At 40.5% G+C, this 26,283-nt stretch overlaps 1 protein-coding gene across 1 annotated transcript in view; it reads left to right on the forward strand.

The window, feature by feature from the left end:
- The window catches only part of LOC138851742 (esterase FE4-like), a 58,294-nt gene that overhangs the window by 11,961 nt on the left and 20,050 nt on the right, over positions 1-26,283 (forward strand). Inside the window, exons 2-6 of the mRNA XM_070081168.1 lie at positions 4,007-4,198; positions 4,789-4,933; positions 5,492-5,677; positions 5,817-6,010; positions 9,400-9,550. Of these exons, the coding sequence (XP_069937269.1) occupies positions 4,007-4,198; positions 4,789-4,933; positions 5,492-5,677; positions 5,817-6,010; positions 9,400-9,550 (868 nt within the window). The remainder of the gene's footprint in view (positions 1-4,006; positions 4,199-4,788; positions 4,934-5,491; positions 5,678-5,816; positions 6,011-9,399; positions 9,551-26,283) is intronic.

The raw sequence follows: 26,283 nt of genomic DNA on the forward strand, positions 1-26,283 counted from the left end.
GACCACAGGGAGGAGTACAAGATCAGCAAGTACAGGGACATAAGCCAACAGTATCAATTTGTCCCAGTGGGATCAGAGACCTTGGGATCATGGGGAAAAAATGCCACACGTTTCCTTAAAGAATTGGGTTCCAGACTCATCGACACCACCAGGGACCCAAGGGCAGCCACTTTCATGTTCCAGCGCCTCAGCGTCGCCATCCAGAGGGGAAATGCTTGCTGCATACTTGGCTCACGTCCAGCCTCGGAGGAGCTGGAGGAAATTCATAATCTTTGATACATTGTGCCATTGTATTCATGTTTATGTTTTTTTCTGTAAATGTATTTCGTTTATTAATAAATGTTCACATAGAATAAAAATATAGGGGGTGGTAGGAGAAGAAAATATTCAAACAGCTCCGGGGAGAACCTTGAGTTTTCCCTGAGGTACGTTTATTGTCTTCTCTGAGGATGAGGGTCCCCATTCCAGCTATAGAGGTGGTACTTCCCTATATATATATATTGTCTTTCTTACTTGAGATCTGTTATTCTGTCTTAGAACTCAAATATGTTAGTGAGGCAAGACTTTTTGTAAAGATCAGTCCCTTCTCTCTGGATATTCAACCACTCTTTACTTAACTAACTTTCCCGATACTTTGAAAAGCGTTCATATCAGTGATACTGGCTTATAATTCATTGCGTCTCATCTGTCCCCTTGCTTGTGTTGTGTGATAATTTTTGCTGGTTTCCATTTGTCCAATAGGTTCTCATAGTTTTCCGCTTCTTCTTTCGGTATCCATGGTCAAGCCTAGCGGCTTTTGATGTGTCTAACCATTTTAACAGATTAATTATTAATTAATTAACAGATTAATTAATTCTATCAGATTTATGCTGATTAGCACTTTCTTGCACCATCTCTGTTTTCTCAGTGAGTACCTCCTTAATTTTTTTTTTAATTTCTTTATTGTTTTCTATGAGCTCCCATCCTTCCCTGTTCAGTCTTATTACGTGATCTTTTATATTCATCTTTATGTGACTGTGTAGCAGTTTCGGCTCTGATTTGGTTTTTGCTTCTATGTCATTCTCAAACTGACTGGTATAGGAGGTAAAGTTCTAGCATGGATTGAGGCATGGCTTACCAATAGAAAGCAGAGAGTTACCATTAATGGAGTGAAATCTGAATGGGGATTAGTCACTAGTGGCGTTCCACAAGGATCAGTTTTAGGCCCTCTCTTGTTCATAATTTACATTAATGACCTTGATGAAGGGATTACGAGTGACATGAGTAAATTTGCTGATGATACAAAGATAGGCCGTATAATTCACTCTGTGGAGGATATCAATGAACTCCAGGACGATTTGGACAAATTAATGTCTTGGTCTGAAAAATGGCAGATGAAGTTCAATGTGGATAAGTGTAAGGTACTTGCCCTTGGTAATGAAAATAACCCTCGAAGCTATAATCTAGGTGAAGTAGAGCTTGATCATACAGAATGTGAAAAAGACTTGGGAGTCATGGTAAGCAGAAATCTAAAGCCAAGACAGCAGTGCCTTAGTGTGCACAACAAGGCCAACAGATTACTTGGATTTATCTCAAGAAGTATAAGTAACAGAAGTCCAAAAGTTATTTTACAGCTCTATACATCACTAGTGAGGCCTCATTTAGATTATGCTGCTCAGTTTTGGTCTCCTTACTACAGGATGGATATACTCATTAGAGAGCATACAGAGAAGAATGACTAAAATGATTTACTGTGTAAGGAACCTCCCGTATGAAGATAGACTTAAAGCCTTAAATCTCCACTCTCTGGAGAGGCGTAGAATGAGAGGAGATATCATTGAAGTGTATAAGTGGATGACAGGCATAAACAAGGGAGATATTAATAAAGTACTGAGGGTGTCGAACCAGGTAAGAACCAGAAATAATAGATATAAGTTGGATAAATTTAGATTTAGAAAGAACATAGGTAAGTACTGGTTTTCTAACAGAGTTGTAGATGCATGGAACAGTCTTCTTAGTGGGGTGATAGAGGCTAGGACCTTGGGTAGCTTTAAGAAGAGACTGGACAAATATATGAGTGGGAGGGGCTGGGTTTGATTGGTGTCATTGGGTACGGGAGTTATTTCTTGGGTGGCTTTAGGTAGAGATCGTTTTGATAAGGACCTGCCTCGTATGGGCCAGTAGGCCTTCTGCAGTGTTCCTACATTCTTATGTTCTTATGTTCTTATCCCTGTATATTCATTCCTCGCTTTTTTGCTTACTTACCTATTCTCAGCCATCATCTGTGTTCTGCACTCTTTCATACTCCTTTGTACCTGCCACTCTGCTGTTGTGATTAAACCCAGGGCTCTCTGTGTATCTTTACTTCGCACATTTCTTATTTGGTACGAACCGTGTTGTTGCCTCCAGGTACTTTCTGGCAAGGCCCTCCATCATCTCATGGGTTGTTTGTCCAGTTTCCTGTCCTACTGGACTTCATAAAGAAAATCTCTCATTCCTGCATAGTCCCCTCTTCCATAATTTGGTTTACTATTTGTACCTCCTTCTCTTTTCTCCACTTTCATACCAACCAAGAATTCTCATGTGAGGATGATGTCGTCACTAGCTCCTAGTGGAAGCCCATTGTGGAAATTTATTTGGTCCCTAAAGTTCCACAGGACAGATCCGGCATGGCCGTAATGGAACGGCTGAGCTGGGTGGCCCTTAAACCCACCCAAACAAAAAGCGTTCTCCCCAAACATAAACACATTTCTCTCCCCGGGATTGCGTGGTTGGTAAGCTTATTTAATTTATAGATTTACCCTTCAGGGAAGGAGTAGGTAGTTTTACTGTTAGTATATTAATATTAGGTTTACTAAGGCAACTGTAGATAATAATAATGTAGACCTAAGACCTTAACATAGGTAGTAATAGGCCGATAATGTAGGCAAACACTAGGATAAGTTAGCTAGGGAGAACTGGCAGCCCTAGTTTGAACGAAGAGACGAGGGTCTGGAAGAGAGACCAGCTCGTTCTTCTTAAGACAGACACCAACTGGACAGGATGTGCCATGATCAGCAGATGGCGCCCCCCACGTGTCTTAAGAACATAAGAACATTTGAGACCTAGGGAAATCTGGTAGAGGCACCTCGATGTACCGTAGATGACCTCCGCCAGGCCCATACAATAAGACAAGACCTCCACTTTATCTCGTAGATTTCTGGCCAGTGCCTGGGGAGAATTGTGAGTGAGTTTGATCTGTGGACCTGGTATGCAGTAGGCAGTGCATGCCCAGTAAGTACCAGTGTCTCTTGGCAGTCTGGAAGCTAGTGTCCGTGTCTGCATAGTTATACTAGGGGATACATACCCTCTTGGATATAGGAATTTCTGAGGTGCAGGCAGGTCACTAATAACGATTGAATATTGCAGGAATTAAGGCTCCTGGTTGCACGTGGTTTCTGAGGGGAAGTCCAAAGGGGCTAAGGCTAAGCTTAGGGAAGTTGAAGAACAGGATATATGCTGCAACACCAAGTAAGTTAGTCCTTTATACGTGCATGCAGGCAAGTTTCTTGCAACATCAATCATTTGTGAAAATCTGTCCTATAAGCCACTTGTGAGGCTGAAGTACCCACCTCAGAGCTCGGTGTCAACAGAGTTTGCCAGGGTAGGCGACTCACTTGGAGGCAGTCCACACAAATTTTCACACCAATATTCAATTTCATTTATGTCACATTTACTTAAGGTGAAAACTGGTTCGTCCTGTGCTCTTCCTTTTGTAGATTCCTTGACGACTTTGTTCAGGAAATTTTTCATTCCTACCTCCATCAGTTATGCTCTCCATGATGCTTTTGGTCCTCCGTGTGCGTCCCAGTGTATGTATGTGTATGTGTATATGTGTGTATACATGTATTTATGCATACAGTATACAGTGCATACAAGAAAAAGAAATAAGTGGATAATGAATTAATTTTCATACAGTAGGTAAGTAATGAGATAATACTTATAATGTTGTTAAGAAAGGCTAATAATAAGTAAGGTGGACGTACAGAGTAACACTGGTGATGTCACTACACAGGATCCAGTAGCAGCAGCATCATGGGAGGGTGTGTTGGACGTCACCACTATGCCAGAGCCATGCCTGCAGATACCAGCTGCTATGGCCCTCGTGGGCGTCAAGGCACAAACAATCAGCGTGCAGGGGAGTGAGGACTGCCTCTATCTCAATGTCTTCACGCCTAAGGTAACACGGGACTACATGTTGGTTCTCCTTGAGGGTGACTAGAAAGCAGGAGTAATCAGGTTTGATCAGAGGAAGGAGAGGACAATTCTGTTATTTTTAATCAGGAGACCTTTACCAGAATTATGACTCCTGGCATCCTCCTTTATCTCCCCTCCCTTCTTAGTGTTCCCAAATAGTGTACAAACAAGCAACAGGTCCTTATGGAAAATCTTTCTGCATGACCAAGGTAATTCAAAACTAGTGAATGAGTAGGACTCCTCTGGGCTGTGGAAGATCAATGTAACTCAAATCAACTTCCCACCCACTTCCACTACCACTTGGGACCTATAGGTTTGTCTGCTTTATCCTTATCACTCTGGTCTAGGACTCAGAAATGCTCGTTGATATTCCAAAGTAGTACTTGCAAATTTTCCACTATTCGTGATTTTTCTTGGATTCGAATTCGTTCATGTAAATTGCTACACCAACCAGAAAGAATTTATGCATTTTTTTCCTTAATTCAGACGTGTAAAAATAAATATTTAATTATTAAAAATAAGTGTATGGAAGAATGTTGTGTGCGCACCTAGTGAGAGTGCTGACTGCTGTAGCCTGGTGACGGTGGGAACCTACCAGTGATGGTGTGGATACACGGAGGTGGCTTCTACTTCGGCAGCGCTCGGGAGTACCTTCCCCACGTCCTCCTCAACCAGCAGATTGTGCTAGTGGTCATCCAGTACCGACTCAGCGTAATGGGTCAGTTGATCAATCACGCACTTCATGTCCAGCTCATCCTCGATCTTTATATAGCATACTCCTGGCACTCTGGCCTTCTTCTTTAACAGGAAGCTATACGTATATACGTATATGTATACACATGTTCACATACGTGTGCACACAATTGTTTTAGGCAGTACACCAAACAAATGAAGATAAAAAGACGTAGCTGGAAGACAACCCTCACAAAAAAACAGAGGTGAATGCTGACATATACACACAAAACACCCCAAATATACTCTTTTACTTATTGTTTTCATATTAAAGTTACTGTGTAAGCGTTGTAATATTATTTTAAATTCACTTGCTCTTAACTATAAATGCAACTCCAGGAAAATTGAAGCTTTTAAATAAACTTAAATTTCATTAATATATTGTATCTTTAAAAGGTATGTAAAATATATAATATTAGTTGCACGAAAGATTGTCTTCTGCATTACAACTAGCAGTTTTGACCCTAAGTAATAATACACATGATTTTCTAGCTTTGGTTTCTACATGTCCCAGATGAAGACAAATTTGTGTATTCCAATTCAGGTTTCCTGTCGACTGACGACTCTGTGATTCCCGGTAATTTCGGGCTTAAGGATCAAACACTGGCGCTGCAGTGGGTGCAACGAAATATTCACAACTTCGGAGGAGACAAGAATAGGGTCACAATCTTTGGCGAGAGCGCCGGTGGTGCCTCTGTTCATTTTCAGATGCTCACGCCTAAGGCCAAGGGTGAGTAAGGGAGGAAAGAGGAGAGGTGTTGTTCCTCTTCTCAGAGGCCTAAACTCATTGAAAGAGATCACTAAGACGAAAGTTTGACAATTGACAAAGGTTTTGGACTACTACCTAACCACAAATGTTATCTCAATAGGTCTCTTCTCTCGAGCAATCATGCAATCGGGAACAGCGGTGTGTCCGTGGGCATTGAGTAGATCCCACGCTGACACGGCACAGAGGATCGCCCGGGCTGCTGGCTGCGACTCAGTCCACGACAGCAACAAACTCCTGAAATGTTTAAAAGATGCTGATGCCGACAAGTTGACTTCCATCGCTCAGGAAATAATGGTATTTTTTTTTTTTTACAATTTGTTTACAAATAATTGTTAAGATGAAAAGTTATTTGTTTCAGAGTAGGTATCAACTTATATTGAGTATGACTGTTAGCTCATATGCCGACAGATGACCAGAAATGAATGCTTTGTGTAATTAATTATGGGGAAGAACTAAGAAATTAATTTCAAGATTGTGTAGGTACTAAATTCACCTCGCTTAATTAAATCTTTACTTGCTAAATTATTTTCAATGATATATATCATATACGAATTTTACTAAGATATATTACTTTTCCTTGGCAAGAATTAGGAAGAGACATGTCCCATGTATGTGTAGGGTTAGAACTGAAAGTAGGCACTGGCACTGACATCATCTGAGCAGTCCATTAGAGGGCACTGGTGTCGTCGCTTGTGTTTCATAAGCGTAACACCCATGAACATCTGTGATTTTTTCTCCCTGTAGCTTTTCGATTTTATTTTCCTTATAAATCGAGAACACCTCGTCCAGTCAGTCTCAAATTGCTCAAATCTTCAACACTTGTGTATGGTAACGAGGTCCAAATTCTAAGAACAATTGACATGTTCCAGTGCCCTATGCCCAAAACTGTTGAACACATTATCAATAGTATACTCAGTGGCGAATCTTTAAACCTTCTAAACAAGTGCCTGAAAATTCGACGATAGCGGAGAGTAAAATTCAAATGTTCAGGTGCAGATTTGACAATTTAATCTGTAAAAAATATGAAATTCTTATTTCCGTCAAATAACGTTAAAAAAATCAGTATATCCCTTCTGAATGGCTTCAGTATTTAATGGCTGATGCATCTTAGTACTAGTTAGGTTTCGTTTGTGTGCAGGCAAATTTGTTGACCTAATAAAATAGTAGAAAAAATTGAATCGAAGGACTCCGATGCCATAACTAGATTAGCTTCAAAATATGACGATGCATTATGTAAAACAAATAATACCCCAAAACTTTAGTCTGAGTAGAATCAAATCTGAAATTTTTCTAAAGTATTTAGAATGCTTTTTCTGATCGGCCTCAAACTTTTACCATTGATGGGCTTTATATGAACACAGCTTGTTACTCCCTGTAAAACTAGAAAATGCCTCTTCTGATCAGCTTCAAACTTTAGGTTAGGTAAGATGTGTCAGGAAACAGGACAAGTGTTTCTTGACGCTGGTCTTGGTCATCTGACCGAGGCCTTTGTTAGCAAAGTCAAACTCTAAATCCTGGTGTACCTTAATACGAAGATGTTTTTTTTATTATTAATTATGGGTTGTAGGAGTGCAGATTTGCCTTTTTTTTGCGAATTTTATCGAACTGGCTTTTCAAAAAAAAAATTATTTTTTTCTTATAGAATTGTAGAGATTTTTAAATGACCTGCAAATAAGAAAAGAAAACTGGAAAATAATAAAATCCGCGGTTTTAAGATTTTTTTAAGTTTAAATAGAGGAAACTGTCTTGTTTCTCGGAACACTGTCAACAACATTTCCGATTGCTTTCTCAAATTTTCCGTTGAAACAAATACTTTATTTGATAGGCTTCAAATAATCAGCACTTGTGCAATATATCTAAGGCAAGATTTTTGGGGATATTTACATGCGTGGCTGCTCTGTGCGCAATATTACGTAGGTCATTCCTCGTGTGATAGGTGGAAACAAGCTCCTCTGATCGGCCTCAGAATTTCAACATTGGTGTATTCTACTTAGAAGAAGGTTGATATAATTAAAGGAGTGTGTTGATACCATTTTGTCACTTTTAATATCGATATCGGTATTGTTTTTACTGCGTTGCATTATTTTGCCTTGATATTGGCGAGGGGCTCTTGGTCCAAGGAAATAGACTTATTTTTCAATCGCTTGGATTGAATATGAATGCCTCCCATTCCACAGAGCGCTTTCCCCTGATTAAAATACAACATTTATGTAAAATAAACATCAATCTTTAATGGCTAATTCATCTTAGGAACTGGATAACAGTTTCTTGGCTTTAGCTTGTCTTGGTACAAATTTTATTGGATTCTGTGCAATAAATGAAGAAGATTGAGACACTTATGCAGCATATGGGAATCTCATATGCTGCATAAGTGTCTCAATCTTCAACTTGTCGGTTTTTCAAACCATTCATCACAACTGTCAGACACTGCAGCATCATGGGATCTTGTTACAAAGAATTCTTCAACACTTGTTCAACCTTTGGACGAAGACCTACTTCGACTAGTGGATGGTACCACTATGACCCCGCCTCCATCTGCTTCACGTCACCTCACTACAGTATATAAGCCACGTCTACGGCCCTATGCTGTACATTCTACAAGATTGATGGACTGAACACATCGACTCCAGGTTGAGGGACTGATTACCTCATTCTCCTCCTCTCCTTACGCCTTCCTCTTTGTATTGGACTGATGAAGCCACTGTGTGGCGAAACGTTTCCTGAATAAAGATTCCCATATGCTGCATAAGTGTCTCAATCTTCAACTTGTCGGTTTTTCAAACCATTCATCACAATAAATGAAGAAAGCGTCTTCAATAGTCGACAATATACTTTTAGTGCTAATGTGTTTTCCTCAATAGAAACTTTGTATTTGTGTCAGTTGTAATATATCATTTTTTTAATCAAATTGGTTTCTTTGAGATACCTGGAGAATATTTCTTCTGATCAGAAATAATTCACAGTGTTTGACTTTACTGAGTTATCCCAGGTTAAATCATAATGTTTGACTTTACTGAGTTATCCCAGGTTAAATCATAATGTTTGACTTTACTGAGTTATCCCAGGTCAAAACTATAAAATATTCAGTTAATAAATCTTAATTACTTACTTGCACACTTGTACCTTAAGCGTTGGTAAATCTTACTAAGAGAAAAGCTTGGATTTATTTTGGCCTGTGTTGGTCCCAGTTACCTTATTTTATAGAAGAAACTGGCAAATTTGTAATTCTTATTTTCATGCGAAAATATCTGAGTGCCTCATCTAATTGCCTTCACCTTTCAACGCTGACCTCAAACTTAATGTGCTGGTGTATTTCAAGATATTGACCCCTATGAGAGTACAAGTAGGTGTTACTTAGTGGAAAATTTTATTTACTTTAGAGCTGCATATATCTTAATAAAAGTTGACACTTTTATTGGGATTTTAGCGTCTGTGTTATAACTTTTGAATACCATATATGATCCCCTTCAAATCTTCAATGATAATGCTTAACTGCATAAAAAACATACCTGGAGATATACCACACTCTGAAATAATCTTTTCACGTACATTGACGTATAGGTGCTTGGCGTTATGCAATACGGGCATACCTTTCAAAGATCGCGCAGCGACTGAAATTCGTCTAATTACCATCGTGAATATTGATCATTGTACATCATAGCTTGTTAATAAATTATTTACAGGACTGGTACTTCCTGCCAATAAGACTGACAGCTCGTATTGATGGAGACTACCTTCCCGAGGAGCCGGCAGTGTTGCTGCGAGAAGGTCGCTTCCACCAGGTGCCAGTCATCACAGGAGTCACTCAGCACGAGGGAGGCCTCTTCGCGCTGCGTGAGTTACCAAGCTCCTTTCATTCAGAGGGGAAGGCCTACGTAGATACTAGTTTAAATTCTTTGGTGTGAAGTATTAGAGCTTCTTCTCCCTTTCCTCGGATCAAGATGATTGGTTCTTGTTTTTGCAGTATAATAAGAACATGAGAAAGAACACTGAAACAGGGTTACTGGCCTATGCGAGGCAGGTCCAATTCTCCCACCGGCTTAAGCCAATGCCTTGACCTAGTCATGGCATATATACCTTCAGAGTTATATATATATATATATATATATATATATATATATATATATATATATATATATATATATATATATATATATATATATATATATATATATATATATATATATATATATATATTAACACGTTGCCCGTTTCCCGCCGAGGCAGAGTGGCCCCCCCCAAAAAAAGAAAAAAACCTTTCATCATCATTCAACACTTTCACCATCATTCATCCATAATCACTGTCATATATATATATATATATATATATATGTATGTATATATATGTATATATATATATATGTATATATATATGTATATATATATATGTATATATTATTATTATTATTATTATCACACCGGCCGATTCCCACCAAGGCAGGGTGGCCCGAAAAAGAAAAACTTTCACCATCATTCACTCCATCACTGTCTTGCCAGAAGGGTGCTTTACACTACAGTTTTTAAACTGCAACATTAACACCCCTCCTTCAGAGTGCAGGCACTGTACTTCCCATCTCCAGGACTCAAGTCCGGCCTGCCGGTTTCCCTGAATCCCTTCATAAATGTTACTTTGCTCACACTCCAACAGCACGTCAAGTATTAAAAACCATTTGTCTCCATTCACTCCTATCAAACACGCTCACGCATGCCTGCTGGAAGTCCAAGCCCCTCGCACACAAAACCTCCTTTACCCCCTCCCTCCAACCCTTCCTAGGCCGACCCCTCCCCCGCCTTCCTTCCACTACAGACTGATACACTCTTGAAGTCATTCTGTTTCGCTCCATTCTCTCTACATGTCCGAACCACCTCAACAACCCTTCCTCAGCCCTCTGGACAACAGTTTTGGTAATCCCGCACCTCCTCCTAACTTCCAAACTACGAATTCTCTGCATTATATTCACACCACACATTGCCCTCAGACATGACATCTCCACTGCCTCCAGCCTTCTCCTCGCTGCAACATTCATCACCCACGCTTCACACCCATATAAGAGCGTTGGTAAAACTATACTCTCATACATTCCCCTCTTTGCCTCCAAGGACAAAGTTCTTTGTCTCCACAGACTCCTAAGTGCACCACTCACTCTTTTTCCCTCATCAATTCTATGATTCACCTCATCTTTCATAGACCCATCCGCTGACACGTCCACTCCCAAATATCTGAATACGTTCACCTCCTCCATACTCTCTCCCTCCAATCTGATATTCAATCTTTCATCACCTAATCTTTTTGTTATCCTCATAACCTTACTCTTTCCTGTATTCACCTTTAATTTTCTTCTTTTGCACACCCTACCAAATTCATCCACCAATCTCTGCAACTTCTCTTCAGAATCTCCCAAGAGCACAGTGTCATCGGCAAAGAGCAGCTGTGACAACTCCCACTTTGTGTGTGATTCTTTATCTTTTAACTCCACGCCTCTTGCCAAGACCCTCGCATTTACTTCTCTTACAACCCCATCTATAAATATATTAAACAACCACGGTGACATCACACATCCTTGTCTAAGGCCTACTTTTACTGGGAAAAAATTTCCCTCTTTCCTACATACTCTAACTTGAGCCTCACTATCCTCGTAAAAACTCTTCACTGCTTTCAGTAACCTACCTCCTACACCATACACTTGCAACATCTGCCACATTGCCCCCCTATCCACCCTGTCATACGCCTTTTCCAAATCCATAAATGCCACAAAGACCTCTTTAGCCTTATCTAAATACTGTTCACTTATATGTTTCACAATATCCCCAAAAAGAAAATACTTTCATCATCATTCAACACTTTCACCACACTCACACATTATCACTGTTTTTGCAGAGGTGCTCAGAATACAACAGTTTAGAAGCATATACGTATAAAGATACACAACATATCCCTCCAAACTGCCAATATCCCAAACCCCTCCTTTAAAGTGCAGGCATTGTACTTCCCATTTCCAGGACTCAAGTCCGACTATATGAAAATAACCGGTTTCCCTGAATCCCTTCACTAAATATTACCCTGCTCACACTCCAACAGATCGTCAGGTCCCAAGTATCATTCGTCTCCATTCACTCCTATCTAACACGCTCATGCACGCTTGCTGGAAGTCCAAGCCCCTCGCCCACAAAACCTCCTTTACCCCCTCTTTCCAACCCTTTCGAGGACGACCCCTACCCCGCCTTCCTTCCCCTATAGATTTATATGCTTTCCATGTCATTCTACTTTGATCCATTCTCTCTAAATGACCAAACCACCTCAACAACCCCTCTTCTGCCCTCTGACTAATACTTTTATTAACTCCACACCTTCTCCTAATTTCCACACTCCGAATTTTCTGCATAATATTTACACCACACATTGCCCTTAGACAGGACATCTCCACTGCCTCCAACCGTCTCCTCGCTGCTGCATTTACCACCCAAGCTTCACACCCATATAAGAGTGTTGGTACTACTATACTTTCATACATTCCCTTCTTTGCCTCCATAGATAACGTTTTTTGACTCCACATATACCTCAACGCACCACTCACCTTTTTTCCCTCATCAATTCTATGATTAACCTCATCCTTCATAAATCCATCCGCCGACACGTCAACTCCCAAGTATCTGAAAACATTCACTTCTTCCATACTCCTCCTCCCCAATTTGATATCCAATTTTTCTTTATCTAAATCATTTGATACCCTCATCACCTTACTCTTTTCTATGTTCACTTTCAACTTTCTACCTTTACACACATTCCCAAACTCATCCACTAACCTTTGCAATTTTTCTTTAGAATCTCCCATAAGCACAGTATCATCAGCAAAAAGTAACTGTGTCAATTCCCATTTTGAATTTGATTCCCCATAATTTAATCCCACCCCTCTCCCGAACACCCTAGCATTTACTTCTTTTACAACCCCATCTATAAATATATTAAACAACCATGGTGACATTACACATCCCTGTCTAAGACCTACTTTTACCGGGAAGTAGTCTCCCTCTCTTCTACACACCCTAACCTGAGCCTCACTATCCTCATAAAAACTCTTTACAGCATTTAGTAACTTACCACCTATTCCATATACTTGCAACATCTGCCACATTGCTCCTCTATCCACTCTATCATATGCCTTTTCTAAATCCATAAATGCAATAAAAACTTCCCTACCTTTATCTAAATACTGTTCACATATATGCTTCAATGTAAACACTTGATCTACACATCCCCTACCCACTCTGAAACCTCCTTGCTCATCCGCAATCCTACATTCTGTCTTACCTCTAATTCTTTCAATTATAACCCTACCGTACACTTTTCCTGGTATACTCAGTAAACTTATTCCTCTATAATTTTTACAATCTCTTTTGTCCCCTTTCCCTTTATATAAAGGGACTATACATGCTCTCCGCCAATCCCTAGGTACCTTCCCCTCTTTCATACATTTATTAAACAAAAGTACCAACCACTCCAACACTATATCCCCCCCTGCTTTTAACATTTCTGTCATGATCCCATCAGTTCCAGCTGCTTTACCCCCTTTCATTCTACGTAATGCCTCACGTACCTCCCCCACACTTACATTCTGCTCTTCTTCACTCCTAAAAGATGGTATACCTCCCTGGCCAGTGCATGAAATTACCTGCCTCCCTTTCTTCCTTAACATTTAAAAGTTCCTCAAAATATTCTCGCCATCTACCCAATACCTCCATCTCCCCATCTACTAACTCCCCTACTCTGTTTTTAACTGACAAATCCATATTTTCCCTAGGCTTTCTTAACTTGTTTAACTCACTCCAAAATTTTTTCTTATTTTCATTAAAATTTCTTGACAGTGCCTCTCCCACTCTATCATCTGCTCTCCTTTTGCACTCTCTCACCACTCTCTTCACCTTTCTTTTACTCTCCATATACTCTGCTCTTCTTATAACACTTCTGCTTTGTAAAAACCTCTCATAAGCTACCTTTTTCTCTTTTATCACACCCTTTACTTCATCATTCCACCAATCACTCCTCTTTCCTCCTGCCCCCACCCTCCTATAACCACAAACTTCTGCCCCACATTATATAAGAACATAAGAACATAAGAAAGGAGGAACACTGCAGGAGGCCTGCTGGCCCATACTAGGCAGGTCCTTTACAATTCATCCCACTAACAAAACATTTGCCCAACCCAATTTTCAATGCCACCCAAGAAATAAGCTCTGATGTGAAAGTCCCACTCAAATCCAACCCCTCCCACTCATGTACTTATCCAACCTAGATTTGAAACTACCCAAAGTCCCAGCCTCAATAACCCAACTAGGTAGACTGTTCCACTCATCAACTACCCTATTTCCAAACCAATACTTTCCTATGTCCTTTCTAAATCTAAACTTATCTAATTTAAATCCATTACTGCGGGTTCTCTCTTGGAGAGACATCCTCAAGACCTTATTAATATCCCCTTTATTAATACCTATCTTCCACTTATACACTTCGATCAGGTCTCCCCTCATTCTTCGTCTAACAAGTGAATGTAACTTAAGAGTCTTCAATCTTTCTTCATAAGGAAGATTTCTAATGCTATGTATTAATTTAGTCATCCTACGCTGAATGTTTTCTAACGAATTTATGTCCATTTTGTAATACGGAGACCAGAACTGAGCTGCATAATCTAGGTGAGGCCTTACTAATGATGTATAAAGCTGCAGTATGACCTCTGGACTTCTGTTGCTTACACTTCTTGATATAAATCCCAGTAATCTATTTGCCTTATTACGTACGCTTAGGCATTGCTGTCTTGGTTTAAGGTTGCTGCTCACCATAACCCCCAAGTCCTTTTCGCAATCTGTATGGCTAAGTTCTACATCATTTAACTTATAAGTACTAGGGTTATGGGCACTCCCAAGCTTCAGAACCTTGCATTTATCTACATTGAACTGCATCTGCCACTTTTCTGACCAAGAATAGAGTTTGTTTAAATCCTCCTGAAGTTCCCTAACATCTACGTTTGAATCAATTATCCTACCTATCTTTGTGTCATCGGCGAATTTGCTCATATCACTAGTAATTCCCTCATCAAGATCATTGATATATATTATAAACAACAACGGGCCCAAGACTGATCCCTGTGGAACGCCACTTGTTACAGATCCCCACTCGGATTTAACCCCATTTATGGACACTCTCTGCTTCCTGTCAGTGAGCCATGACTCGATCCACGAGAGCACTTTTCCCCCAATGCCATGAGCTGCCACTTTCTTTAACAGTCTATGGTGCGGAACTCTATCAAAAGCCTTACTAAAATCTAAGTAAATAATATCAAATTCTTTATTGTGGTCAACAGCCTCAAAAGCTTTACTGAAGAAAGTTAATAAATTAGTTAGACAAGACCGGCCTCTTGTGAATCCATGCTGAGTATCATTAATCAAGCTATGCTTATCGAGATGGCTTCTTATAATCTCAGCTATAATTGACTCTAGTAATTTGCCTACAATTGAGGTCAGGCTTATTGGGCGGTAATTTGACGGTAACGACTTGTCCCCTGTTTTAAAAATAGGAGTTACATTAGCCATCTTCCACATATCAGACACTACACCTGTTTGAAGAGATAAATTAAAAATATTAGTTAATGGTTCACAGAGTTCCATTTTGCATTCCTTAAGAACCCTTGAAAAAACCTCATCAGGACCCGGCGACTTATTTTGCTTCAGTCTGTCTATCTGCCTCACAACCATCTCACTAGTGACTCTGATGTTACATAATTTATCTTCTTCTAGCCCACTGTAAAAATTAATTACTGGAATATTGTTAGTGTCTTCCTGTGTAAAAACTGAGAGAAAATAATTATTTAAAATCAAGCACATTTCATTCTCTTTGTCAGTAAGGTGCCCATAGTTATTTTTAAGGGGACCTATCTTATCTCTAACTTTTGTTCTATAGACCTGGAAAAAACTTTTTGGGTTAGTTTTAGAATCCCTAGCAACTTTAATTTCATAGTCCCTTTTAGCTTTTCTTATCCCCTTTTTAATGTCCCTCTTAATGTCAATATACTGATTCATAAGATGACCCTCACCTCTTTTGATACGCCTATAAATTCCTTTCTTATGCCCTAGTAGATATTTGAGCCTATTATTCATCCATTTTGGGTCATTTCTATTTGATCTAATTTCTTTATATGGGATAAACGCTCTTTGAGCAGCATGTATAGTGTTCAGAAAACTGTCATATTGATAGCTCTCTTCGTTACCCCAGTCAACAGATGATAAGTGTTCTCTAAGCCCATCGTAATCTGCTAAGCGAAAATCTGGGACTGTTACTGAGTTATCGCTACTATCGTACTTCCATTCAATGCTAAATGTAATTGATTTGTGGTCGCTAGCACCCAGTTCCTCTGAAATTTCTAAATTATTAACAAGGGATTCATTGTTTGCCATAACTAAGTCAAGCAGGTTATTTCCCCTTGTAGGTTCTGTCACAAACTGCTTCAAAAAACAATCCTGAAATACTTCTAAGAAGTCGTATGATTCTAAATTCCCAGTCAAGAAATTCCAATCAACATGACTAAAGTTAAAGTCTCCTAGAATTACTACATTATCGTGCCTTGTGGCCTTAACAATTTCCTCCCATAGTAGTTTCCCTTGGTCCCTATCTAAGTTTGGGGGACGGTATATCACTCCTAAAATCAGTTTTTCATGCCCCTCTGAAAATTCTATCCAAACAGACTCTGTATGTGTTACTTCAGACTTAATACCCGTTTTTATGCAACAGTTCAAGCGATCTCGGACATACAATGCCACCCCACCCCCCCTCCCAATACTTCTATCTTCTTGGAACAATTTAAAACCCTGAATATGACATTCCGCAGGCATGTCCCGACTTTTTGAATTAAACCACGTCTCAGTTAAGGCAAATACATCAATGTTACCTACACTAGCAACTAATCTCAACTCGTCCATCTTATTCCTAGCACTACGGCAATTAGCATAATAAACATTGAAAGACTCTCCTTTCTCTTTACCCTTCCTGCTCATTTCTATTTTTCTACTAAACCTATTACTGTCCTTATCACCCAAGGTCCCTGGCTTTTCAATATCTATCTCGTTCTTATTATTACTAGTTCCCCTAGAACTCGTAATATTACTACACTGGGACTTCACTGTTTTCCTGCCAAAACCCATACCACTAACTATTCCTAGTTTAAAGTCCTAACTGCTCCCTCCACTGCAGTTGCCAGTGCTCCCACCCCACACCTAGATAAGTGAACCCCATCCCTAGCATACATGTCATTTCTGCCATAGAAGAGGTCCCAGTTGTCAATGAATGTTACCGCATTTTCCTTACAGTATTTGTCCAGCCAGCAATTGACACCAATTGCCCTGGACAACCATTCACTTCCAACTCCCCTCCTTGGCAAAATACCACATATGAGAGGGTTCCCACCCTTACTTCTAATTATTTCTATTGCTGACCTATACCTGCTAATCAGGTCCTCACTCCTACGTCTGCCAACATCGTTGCCTCCAGCACTGAGACAGATAATAGGATTGCTCCCATTACCTCTCATGATGTCATCCAGACGGCTAACAATATCCTCCATCCCAGCCCCAGGAAAGCAAACTCTCTGTCTCCTACTCCTGTCCTTCAAGCAGAACGCCCTATCCATATACCTAACTTGGCTATCCCCAACAACAACAATATTCTTACCTTCCTTAATGTCTTTCGTCGTGTCGTTCCCAGTAGTCGACTCACATTCGTCGGGTAGCACTGAGAATGTATTGGATGTTTCCACAACAGTTTCCACGGCAGTCTCTTTCTTCTTCATCGTTTCTACCTTTCCATTCGTCTTCTTGATCGTCAACTTCTTTCCCTGCTGTCCAGCCACTGACCAGTTTCCCTTCTTGACCTGAGGACTCAAAACAGGAGGACTACTACGAATCTTCTTGTTTTCCTCGGTCAGTCGCCGAATTTCCATATTCGCCAACCTCAATTCTTCCTTAAGCTGTTGGTAAAGTTGCTCGATGGAGGGCATCTTGCTTCAATTCTAGAGAGCGCGCAAACAGGTCTTCACAGAGCCAAGTACACGTCAACACTGCGCAAAAGCCAACTCAATCAGGAGCTACTGCGCAGCACGTCCGCACGGCCCAATAGCGATGCGAACATATATATATATATATTATTATTTTTTTTTTTATTATCACACTGGCCGATTCCCACCAAGGCAGGGTGGCCCGAAAAAGAAAAAATTTCACCATCATTCACTCCATCACTGTCTTGCCAGAAGGGTGCTTTACACTACAGTTTTTAAACTGCAACATTAACACCCCTCCTTCAGAGTGCAGGCACTGTACTTCCCATCTCCAGGACTCAAGTCCGGCCTGCCGGTTTCCCTGAATCCCTTCATAAATGTTACTTTGCTCACACTCCAACAGCACGTCAAGTATTAAAAACCATTTGTCTCCATTCACTCCTATCAAACACGCTCACGCATGCCTGCTGGAAGTCCAAGCCCCTCGCACACAAAACCTCCTTTACCCCCTCCCTCCAACCCTTCCTAGGCCGACCCCTACCCCGCCTTCCTTCCACTACAGACTGATACACTCTTGAAGTCATTCTGTTTCGCTCCATTCTCTCTACATGTCCGAACCACCTCAACAACCCTTCCTCAGCCCTCTGGACAACAGTTTTGGTAATCCCGCACCTCCTCCTAACTTCCAAACTACGAATTCTCTGCATTATATTCACACCACACATTGCCCTCAGACATGACATCTCCACTGCCTCCAGCCTTCTCCTCGCTGCAACATTCATCACCCATGCTTCACACCCATATAAGAGCGTTGGTAAAACTATACTCTCATACATTCCCCTCTTTGCCTCCAAGGACAAAGTTCTTTGTCTCCACAGACTCCTAAGTGCACCACTCACTCTTTTTCCCTCATCAATTCTATGATTCACCTCATCTTTCATAGACCCATCCGCTGACACGTCCACTCCCAAATATCTGAATACGTTCACCTCCTCCATACTCTCTCCCTCCAATCTGATATTCAATCTTTCATCACCTAATCTTTTTGTTATCCTCATAACCTTACTCTTTCCTGTATTCACCTTTAATTTTCTTCTTTTGCACACCCTACCAAATTCATCCACCAATCTCTGCAGCTTCTCTTCAGAATCTCCCAAGAGCACAGTGTCATCAGCAAAGAGCAGCTGTGACAACTCCCACTTTGTGTGTGATTCTTTATCTTTTAACTCCACGCCTCTTGCCAAGACCCTCGCATTTACTTCTCTTACAACCCCATCTATAAATATATTAAACAACCACGGTGACATCACACATCCTTGTCTAAGGCCTACTTTTACTGGGAAAAAATTTCCCTCTTTTCTACATACTCTAACTTGAGCCTCACTATCCTCGTAAAAACTCTTCACTGCTTTCAGTAACCTACCTCCTACACCATACACTTGCAACATCTGCCACATTGCCCCCCTATCCACCCTGTCATACGCCTTTTCCAAATCCATAAATGCCACAAAGACCTCTTTAGCCTTATCTAAATACTGTTCACTTATATGTTTCACTGTAAACACCTGGTCCACACACCCCCTACCTTTCCTAAAGCCTCCTTGTTCATCTGCTATCCTATTCTCCGTCTTACTCTTAATTCTTTCAATTATAACTCTACCATACACTTTACCAGGTACACTCAACAGACTTATCCCCCTATAATTTTTGCACTCTCTTTTATCCCCTTTGCCTTTATACAAAGGAACTATGCATGCTCTCTGCCAATCCCTAGGTACCTTACCCTCTTCCATACATTTATTAAATAATTGCACCAACCACTCCAAAACTATATCCCCACCTGCTTTTAACATTTCTATCTTTATCCCATCAATCCCGGCTGCCTTACCCCCTTTCATTTTACCTACTGCCTCACGAACTTCCCCCACACTCACAACTGGCTCTTCCTCACTCCTACAAGATGTTATTCCTCCTTGCCCTATACACGAAATCACAGCTTCCCTATCTTCATCAACATTTAACAATTCCTCAAAATATTCCCTCCATCTTCCCAATACCTCTAACTCTCCATTTAATAACTCTCCTCTCCTATTTTTAACTGACAAATCCATTTGTTCTCTAGGCTTCCTTAACTTGTTAATCTCACTCCAAAACTTTTTCTTATTTTCAACAAAATTTGTTGATAACAGCTCACCCACTCTCTCATTTGCTCTCTTTTTACATTGCTTCACCACTCTCTTAACCTCTCTCTTTTTCTCCATATACTCTTCCCTCCTTGCATCACTTCTACTTTGTAAAAACTTCTCATATGCTAACTTTTTCTCCCTTACTACTCTCTTTACATCATCATTCCACCAATCGCTCCTCTTCCCTCCTGCACCCACTTTCCTGTAACCACAAACTTCTGCTGAACACTCTAACACTACATTTTTAAACCTACCCCATTCCTCTTCGACCCCATTGCCTATGCTCTCATTAGCCCATCTATCCTCCAATAGCTGTTTATATCTTACCCTAACTGCCTCCTCTTTTAGTTTATAAACCTTCACCTCTCTCTTCCCTGATGCTTCTATTCTCCTTGTATCCCATCTACCTTTTACTCTCAGTGTAGCTACAACTAGAAAGTGATCTGATATATCTGTGGCCCCTCTATAAACATGTACATCCTGAAGTCTACTCAACAGTCTTTTATCTACCAATACATAATCCAACAAACTACTGTCATTTCGCCCTACATCATATCGTGTATACTTATTTATCCTCTTTTTCTTAAAATATGTATTACCTATAACTAAACCCCTTTCTATACAAAGTTCAATCAAAGGGCTCCCATTATCATTTACACCTGGCACCCCAAACTTACCTACCACACCCTCTCTAAAAGTTTCTCCTACTTTAGCATTCAGGTCCCCTACCACAATTACTCTCTCACTTGGTTCAAAGGCTCCTATACATTCACTTAACATCTCCCAAAATCTCTCTCTCTCCTCTGCATTCCTCTCTTCTCCAGGTGCATACACGCTTATTATGACCCACTTCTCGCATCCAACCTTTACTTTAATCCACATAATTCTCGAATTTACATATTCATATTCTCTTCATATGTGCGAAGAAGTGGCTTATATACTGTAGACAGGTAAAGTGAAGCAGTCGTAGGTGGTATCACACTTGACAAATGCAAATGTGGAAGTAGGTCATGTTTAAAGGTTAGGCAAGTGAAGAATTCCCTGTATCAAGAGTTAGTTTAATATGTTTATTATGCTCCCCATACCCATCCTGTGGGCGGTAGTCAAAAGATTACAGAGGTACATAATGGGTCTAGGGACTGGGCCTCAAAGTTTTGATAGCTGAGCAAGTTACAGAGGTAATGAATTCACAATTTACAAAGGTAATGAACTCACAATTTACAAAGGTAATGAACTCCAGGTAGGTCTAGTCACAATCATGACAAGTTACAAAGGTATTTACAGATTACAGAGGTACACAATGGGTCCAGGGACCGGGCTCCAAAGTTTTGATGGCTGAACTAGGTACAAGGTAATGAACTCACAAGTTACAAAGGTAATGAACTCACAAGTTACAAAGGTAATGAAATGTATCAAGAGACAAAAATATTGCTGTATCTGACACCTATGACTGCTTCACCTTACCTGTCTACAGTACATAAGCCACTTCTTTGCACATATTCTGAATTATTTTCAAGACTGCTGGACTGATTACATTGACACAAGATTGAGTTACTGATTACCTTAAACTCCTCCTGTTCTTCACCATTCTCCTTTGTATGGACTGATGAAGCCACTGTGTGGCAAAACGTTTCCTCAGTAAAGATTCCCAAGTATTGCACATGTGTCTAATTTATCAGCATATCGGTTATCTGAACCATTTATCTACGTTATTTCTGGTTCTTACCTGGTTCGATATCCTCAGTATTTTATTAATATCTCCTTTGTTTATGCCCATCATCCACTTATACACTTCGATGATATCTCCTCTCATTCTCTACACATATGCTGCTATGTATGATAATTATATGTAACTGTATTTGTGTATACCTGAATAAACTTACTTCTGTGTCTCTCCAGAGAGTGAAGATTCAAGGCTCTATCTTCATACAAGAGATTCCTTATACAGTAAATCATTTTAGCCATTTTTCTCTGCATTTTCTCCAAGAAACTATATGCATACTGTAGTAAGAAGACCAAAACTGAGCGGCATAACCCAATTGAGGCCTCACCAGTGTTGTATTGAGCTATAAAACAACTTTTGTACTTCTGTTAGTTATACTTCTTGAAATAAATCCTAGTAATCTGTTAGCCTTATTGCGCACACTTAGGCACTGTTGTCTTCTGCTTACCATGTCTCCCAAGTCTTTTTCACATTCTGTAAGATCAAGCTCTATTTTCCCTAGTTTATAACTCCGAGGGTTATTTTTATTCCCAAGGATTAGGACTTTACATTTGTCCACATTAAACTTCGTCTGCCACTTTTCATACCAAGGCATTAATTTGTCCAAATCCTTCTGGAGTTCACTGGTACCCTCCTAAGAAGGAATCATACGGCCTATTTTCGTATCATCAGCATATTGTCTCAAGTCACTGGTAATTCCGGAATCAAGGTCATTAATGTAAATTATGAACAACATTAGGCCTAAAACTGATCCTTGTGGAACGCCACTAGTGATTAATCCCCATTCAGATTTGACCCCATTAACGGAAACTCTCTGCTTTCTATTGGTAAGCCATGCCTCTATCCATGCTAGAACTTTACCTCCAATACCATGAGCTGCCATTTTTCTTAAGAGTCTCTTGTGAGGTACTCTATCGAGGGCTTTACTGAAATCCAAATAAACAATGTCATATTCTTTATCACTGTCTATTGCCTCAAATGTTTTATTGAAGAACGTCAGTAAATTTGTCAGGCAGGAACGACCTCTCGTGAACCCATGCTGAGATTCATTAATCAAATTATGTTCTTCAAGGTGACTTCTAATAATATCAGCTATAATTGATTCTAATAATTTGCTTACTATAGAAGTCAGGCTTATTGGACGGTAATTTGATGGAATGGACTTATCCCCCTGATTTGAATATAGGAACTACATTAGCTATCATCCAGATCTCTGGTACAACACCAGTTAGGATGGGCACATTAAACACGCTCGTTAATGATTGACTAAGTTCCATATTGCATTCTTTAAGTACCCTGGAAAACAACTCATTGGGTCCCGGGGACTTATTTTGTTTCAGTTTATCTATCTGTATGATATGACCATGTCCTTCGTGACAGTAATATTACTTAATTTGAATTCTTCAGGAACTGAATAATTTTAATTTCTGGAATTTCATTTACGTCTTCTTGTTTAAAGACCGACCAAAAATAATCATTATATAGAGAACACATTTCCAGTTCGTGTATCGTTCCAGTCACGGTATTGTGCCTTTTTTTGTTATTTCCAGTTCGTTATCCGTCAGCTGTCCATTCTCAATTTTCAGAGGTCCTACTTTTTCACTTGAAAGAACCCTTTTGTATTAGTTTTTGATTCATTATCAACCTTAATTTCATAGTCATGTTTAGCCTTTCTAATCCCTTTTTTTACTTCTCTTTTAAACTGAACATATTGGTCAATAAAGTTAACCTCTCCTCTTTTGATGCGCCTACCAATAACTCTTTTCTCTCCTAATAGATGCTTCAGCCTCCTGTTACCCCATTTGGGATCGTTATTATTTGACCTAATTTATCCTTGGGGAATATATATATATATATATACTCTGAGCAAGTAGTACTATATTAAGAAAAAAATCATTAACGCAAATCCCTTCGTAATCGTATATATGATCATCGTCAATAAAATCATTAGCTAGATTACCCCAATCGAGATTATACAGGTGTTCCCTAAGCCAAACATAATCGGCAGAACGAACATCGGGGACTTGTACCATATTATTCTTATTCTCGTACTCCCAGGCAATATTAAAAATTATGGATTTGTGATCACTTGTGCCAAGTTCTTCAGTGATCTCTAGATTATTAACGAAGGTTTCCTTATTTGACAAGACTATGTCGTGCAAATTATTACCTCTGGTAGGCTCTGATTACATGTTATCTGGCCCCATCGCCTTTGAGGTATCTAGCTCACTCAGCAGCCTCTTCACTTCTTTCTCGGTTGTGTGTACTGTCTCCAACGCTTGGTGGTGTACCCCACTTCTCCGTCTTTCTGGAGTCCCTTCTGTCTCTGTGAACACTTCCTTGAATCGCATGCTGATTTCCTCACATACTTCGTGGTCGTTTCTTGTTGTCTCTCCTCCTTCCTCCCTTAGCCTGATTATCTGGTCCTTGACTGTTGTTTTCTTCCTGATGTGGCTGTATATCAGCTTCGGGTCAGATCTGGCTTTCGCTGCTATGTCGCTTTCATAGTATCGTTGAGCCTCCCTTCTTACCCGTATATATTCATTTATTTCTGGCTCTATGACTGTTCTCCTTATTCTCCTGGGTCCTTTGCCCTCCATAGTTCTTCCATTCCCTAGGACACTTGGTTTTTGCCTCCCTGCACCTTCAGGTAAACCATGGGCTCATCCTGGCTTTTTCATTATTCCTGTTACCGTCGGGTACAAACCTGTCCTCAGCTTCCTTTCATATTGTTGTTACATATTCCATCATCTCGTTTACTGGATTCCCTGCCAGTTCTCTGCCACACTGAACCCCATTCAGGAAGTTCCTCATTACTGCATAGTCCCCTTTCTTGTAGTTTGGCTTCGTTTGCCCAACCCTTCCTGCTTCCCCCTCCACTTGTAACTCTACAGTGTATTCGAAGCTTAAAACCACATGATCGCTGGCCCCAAGGAGTCTTTCATATGTGATGTCCTCAATATCTGCACTACTCAAGGTGAATACTAGGTCCAGTCTCGCTGGTTCATTCTCTTGTCTCTCTCTGGTAGTGTCCCTTATGTGTTGGTACATGAAGTTTTCCAGTACCATCTCCATCGTCTTAGCCCTCCACGTTTCTTGGCCCCCAGGTGGCTCCAAGTTCTCCCAATCAATTTCCTTGTGGTTGAAATCACACATGATCAGTAGCTTTGCCCTGCTCGCATGAGCCCTTCTGGCCACTCCAGCCAGTGGGTCAACTATCGCTTTATTACTCTCATTATACTCTTGCCTTGGCCTCCTGCTGTTCTGTGGTGGGTTATACATCAGTGCAATTAACACCTTGCGACCTCCAGACTGAAGCATTCCTACTATGTAATCTCTTGCTTTTCCACTGTCTCCTCTCTCCAGCTCATCAAAATTCCATCAGTTTTTGATCAGCAGTGCCACTCCTCCACCCCTACCCTGTTCTCTCTGTCTTTCCTCAGGATCTGATATCCCATTGGAAAGATGGCATCTGTTATCATACCTGTGAGCTTCGTTTCTGTGAGAGCTATGATGTCCGGTGATGCTTCTATGGCTCGTGCCACTCCTCCCACTTATTTGTTATTCCATCAGCATTTGTGTACCATACCTACAGTTTCCTCTCCAACACTGTGTTATAGGGGGTCTGTGAGGATGGGAGACCTGGTAGTGTACTTTGGGATTTTATAGCTGAGTGTTGGGTAGGAGCTGGAGTGTGGATTGTAGTCTGTGTTGGGATAGCCTGATTGATTGTGGGGTTCTTGGGATGATTCTGTGTGTGCTTACTCTCCTCTGGTTGTCCTCTGCTGATTCTGTCCTTGTCTCTCTTCCTAGCTCCTTTCGGTTTTGTGTCCTCTCCCTCAGCTGATGTCGTTCTGTTTGTATTTTGTCTCGGTCTAGGAACACCCTCTTGTATTCTGCCAAGTACTTTAACCATAGTTTCTCTTGGAGGATCCCGTTCTGCACTGTTTCTGTCCTGAAAATCAGCTTGATCGGTCGTTTTCTCCCTTTCAAGTAACCTCATAGTCTCTAAAAAATTTACAATCTCGGACATGTCCTCTTTACCTATTTCTGTGATGATGTGTATCCTTCCGTCGCTCTCCTGAAGCCCATGAATAAGCACTGACTTTGCCCTTTCCTCCTCCCATTGCCTTTCCCTCTGTGACTCTGATTCCTGTCTGCACATGGCCATTTTCTCCCTTGTTTTTTTGCAGTAGCTCTTGATAGCATGGTCGTGCCTCTGCATTTGACCTATCACCTTCTCCACCTGCACCCAGCTGCTCTCTCCCTTCACTCCTTGGCCCTGCTTGGTAGGCTAATATGGCCTTAGTGTAAGTTATATCTCCTTCCTTCCCGCTGTAACTCGCTTTAGCCTGTTTACATCATTTTCTATGCCCCTTATCCTGGCTACTGCAGTTTTGACTTGTGACTCCCAATTCTTCTCCTCCTCCAACCTCTTTTCCAATTTCACAGAAAGCTGTCTCCATTTTTGCAAGAAAGTTCTCCTAGTTTTCTCTCCCACTCTTGTTCCATCGTGTGTGTACTCACCTATTTGTACTCACCTATTTGTGGTTGCAGGGGTCGATTCATAGCTCCTGGCCCCGCCTCTTCGCTGATTGCTACTAGGTCCTCTCTCTCCCT

The sequence above is a fragment of the Cherax quadricarinatus genome, unplaced genomic scaffold (assembly GCF_038502225.1).
Source record: "Cherax quadricarinatus isolate ZL_2023a unplaced genomic scaffold, ASM3850222v1 Contig1873, whole genome shotgun sequence".
In the NCBI taxonomy this organism is placed as follows: Eukaryota; Metazoa; Arthropoda; class Malacostraca; order Decapoda; family Parastacidae; genus Cherax; species Cherax quadricarinatus.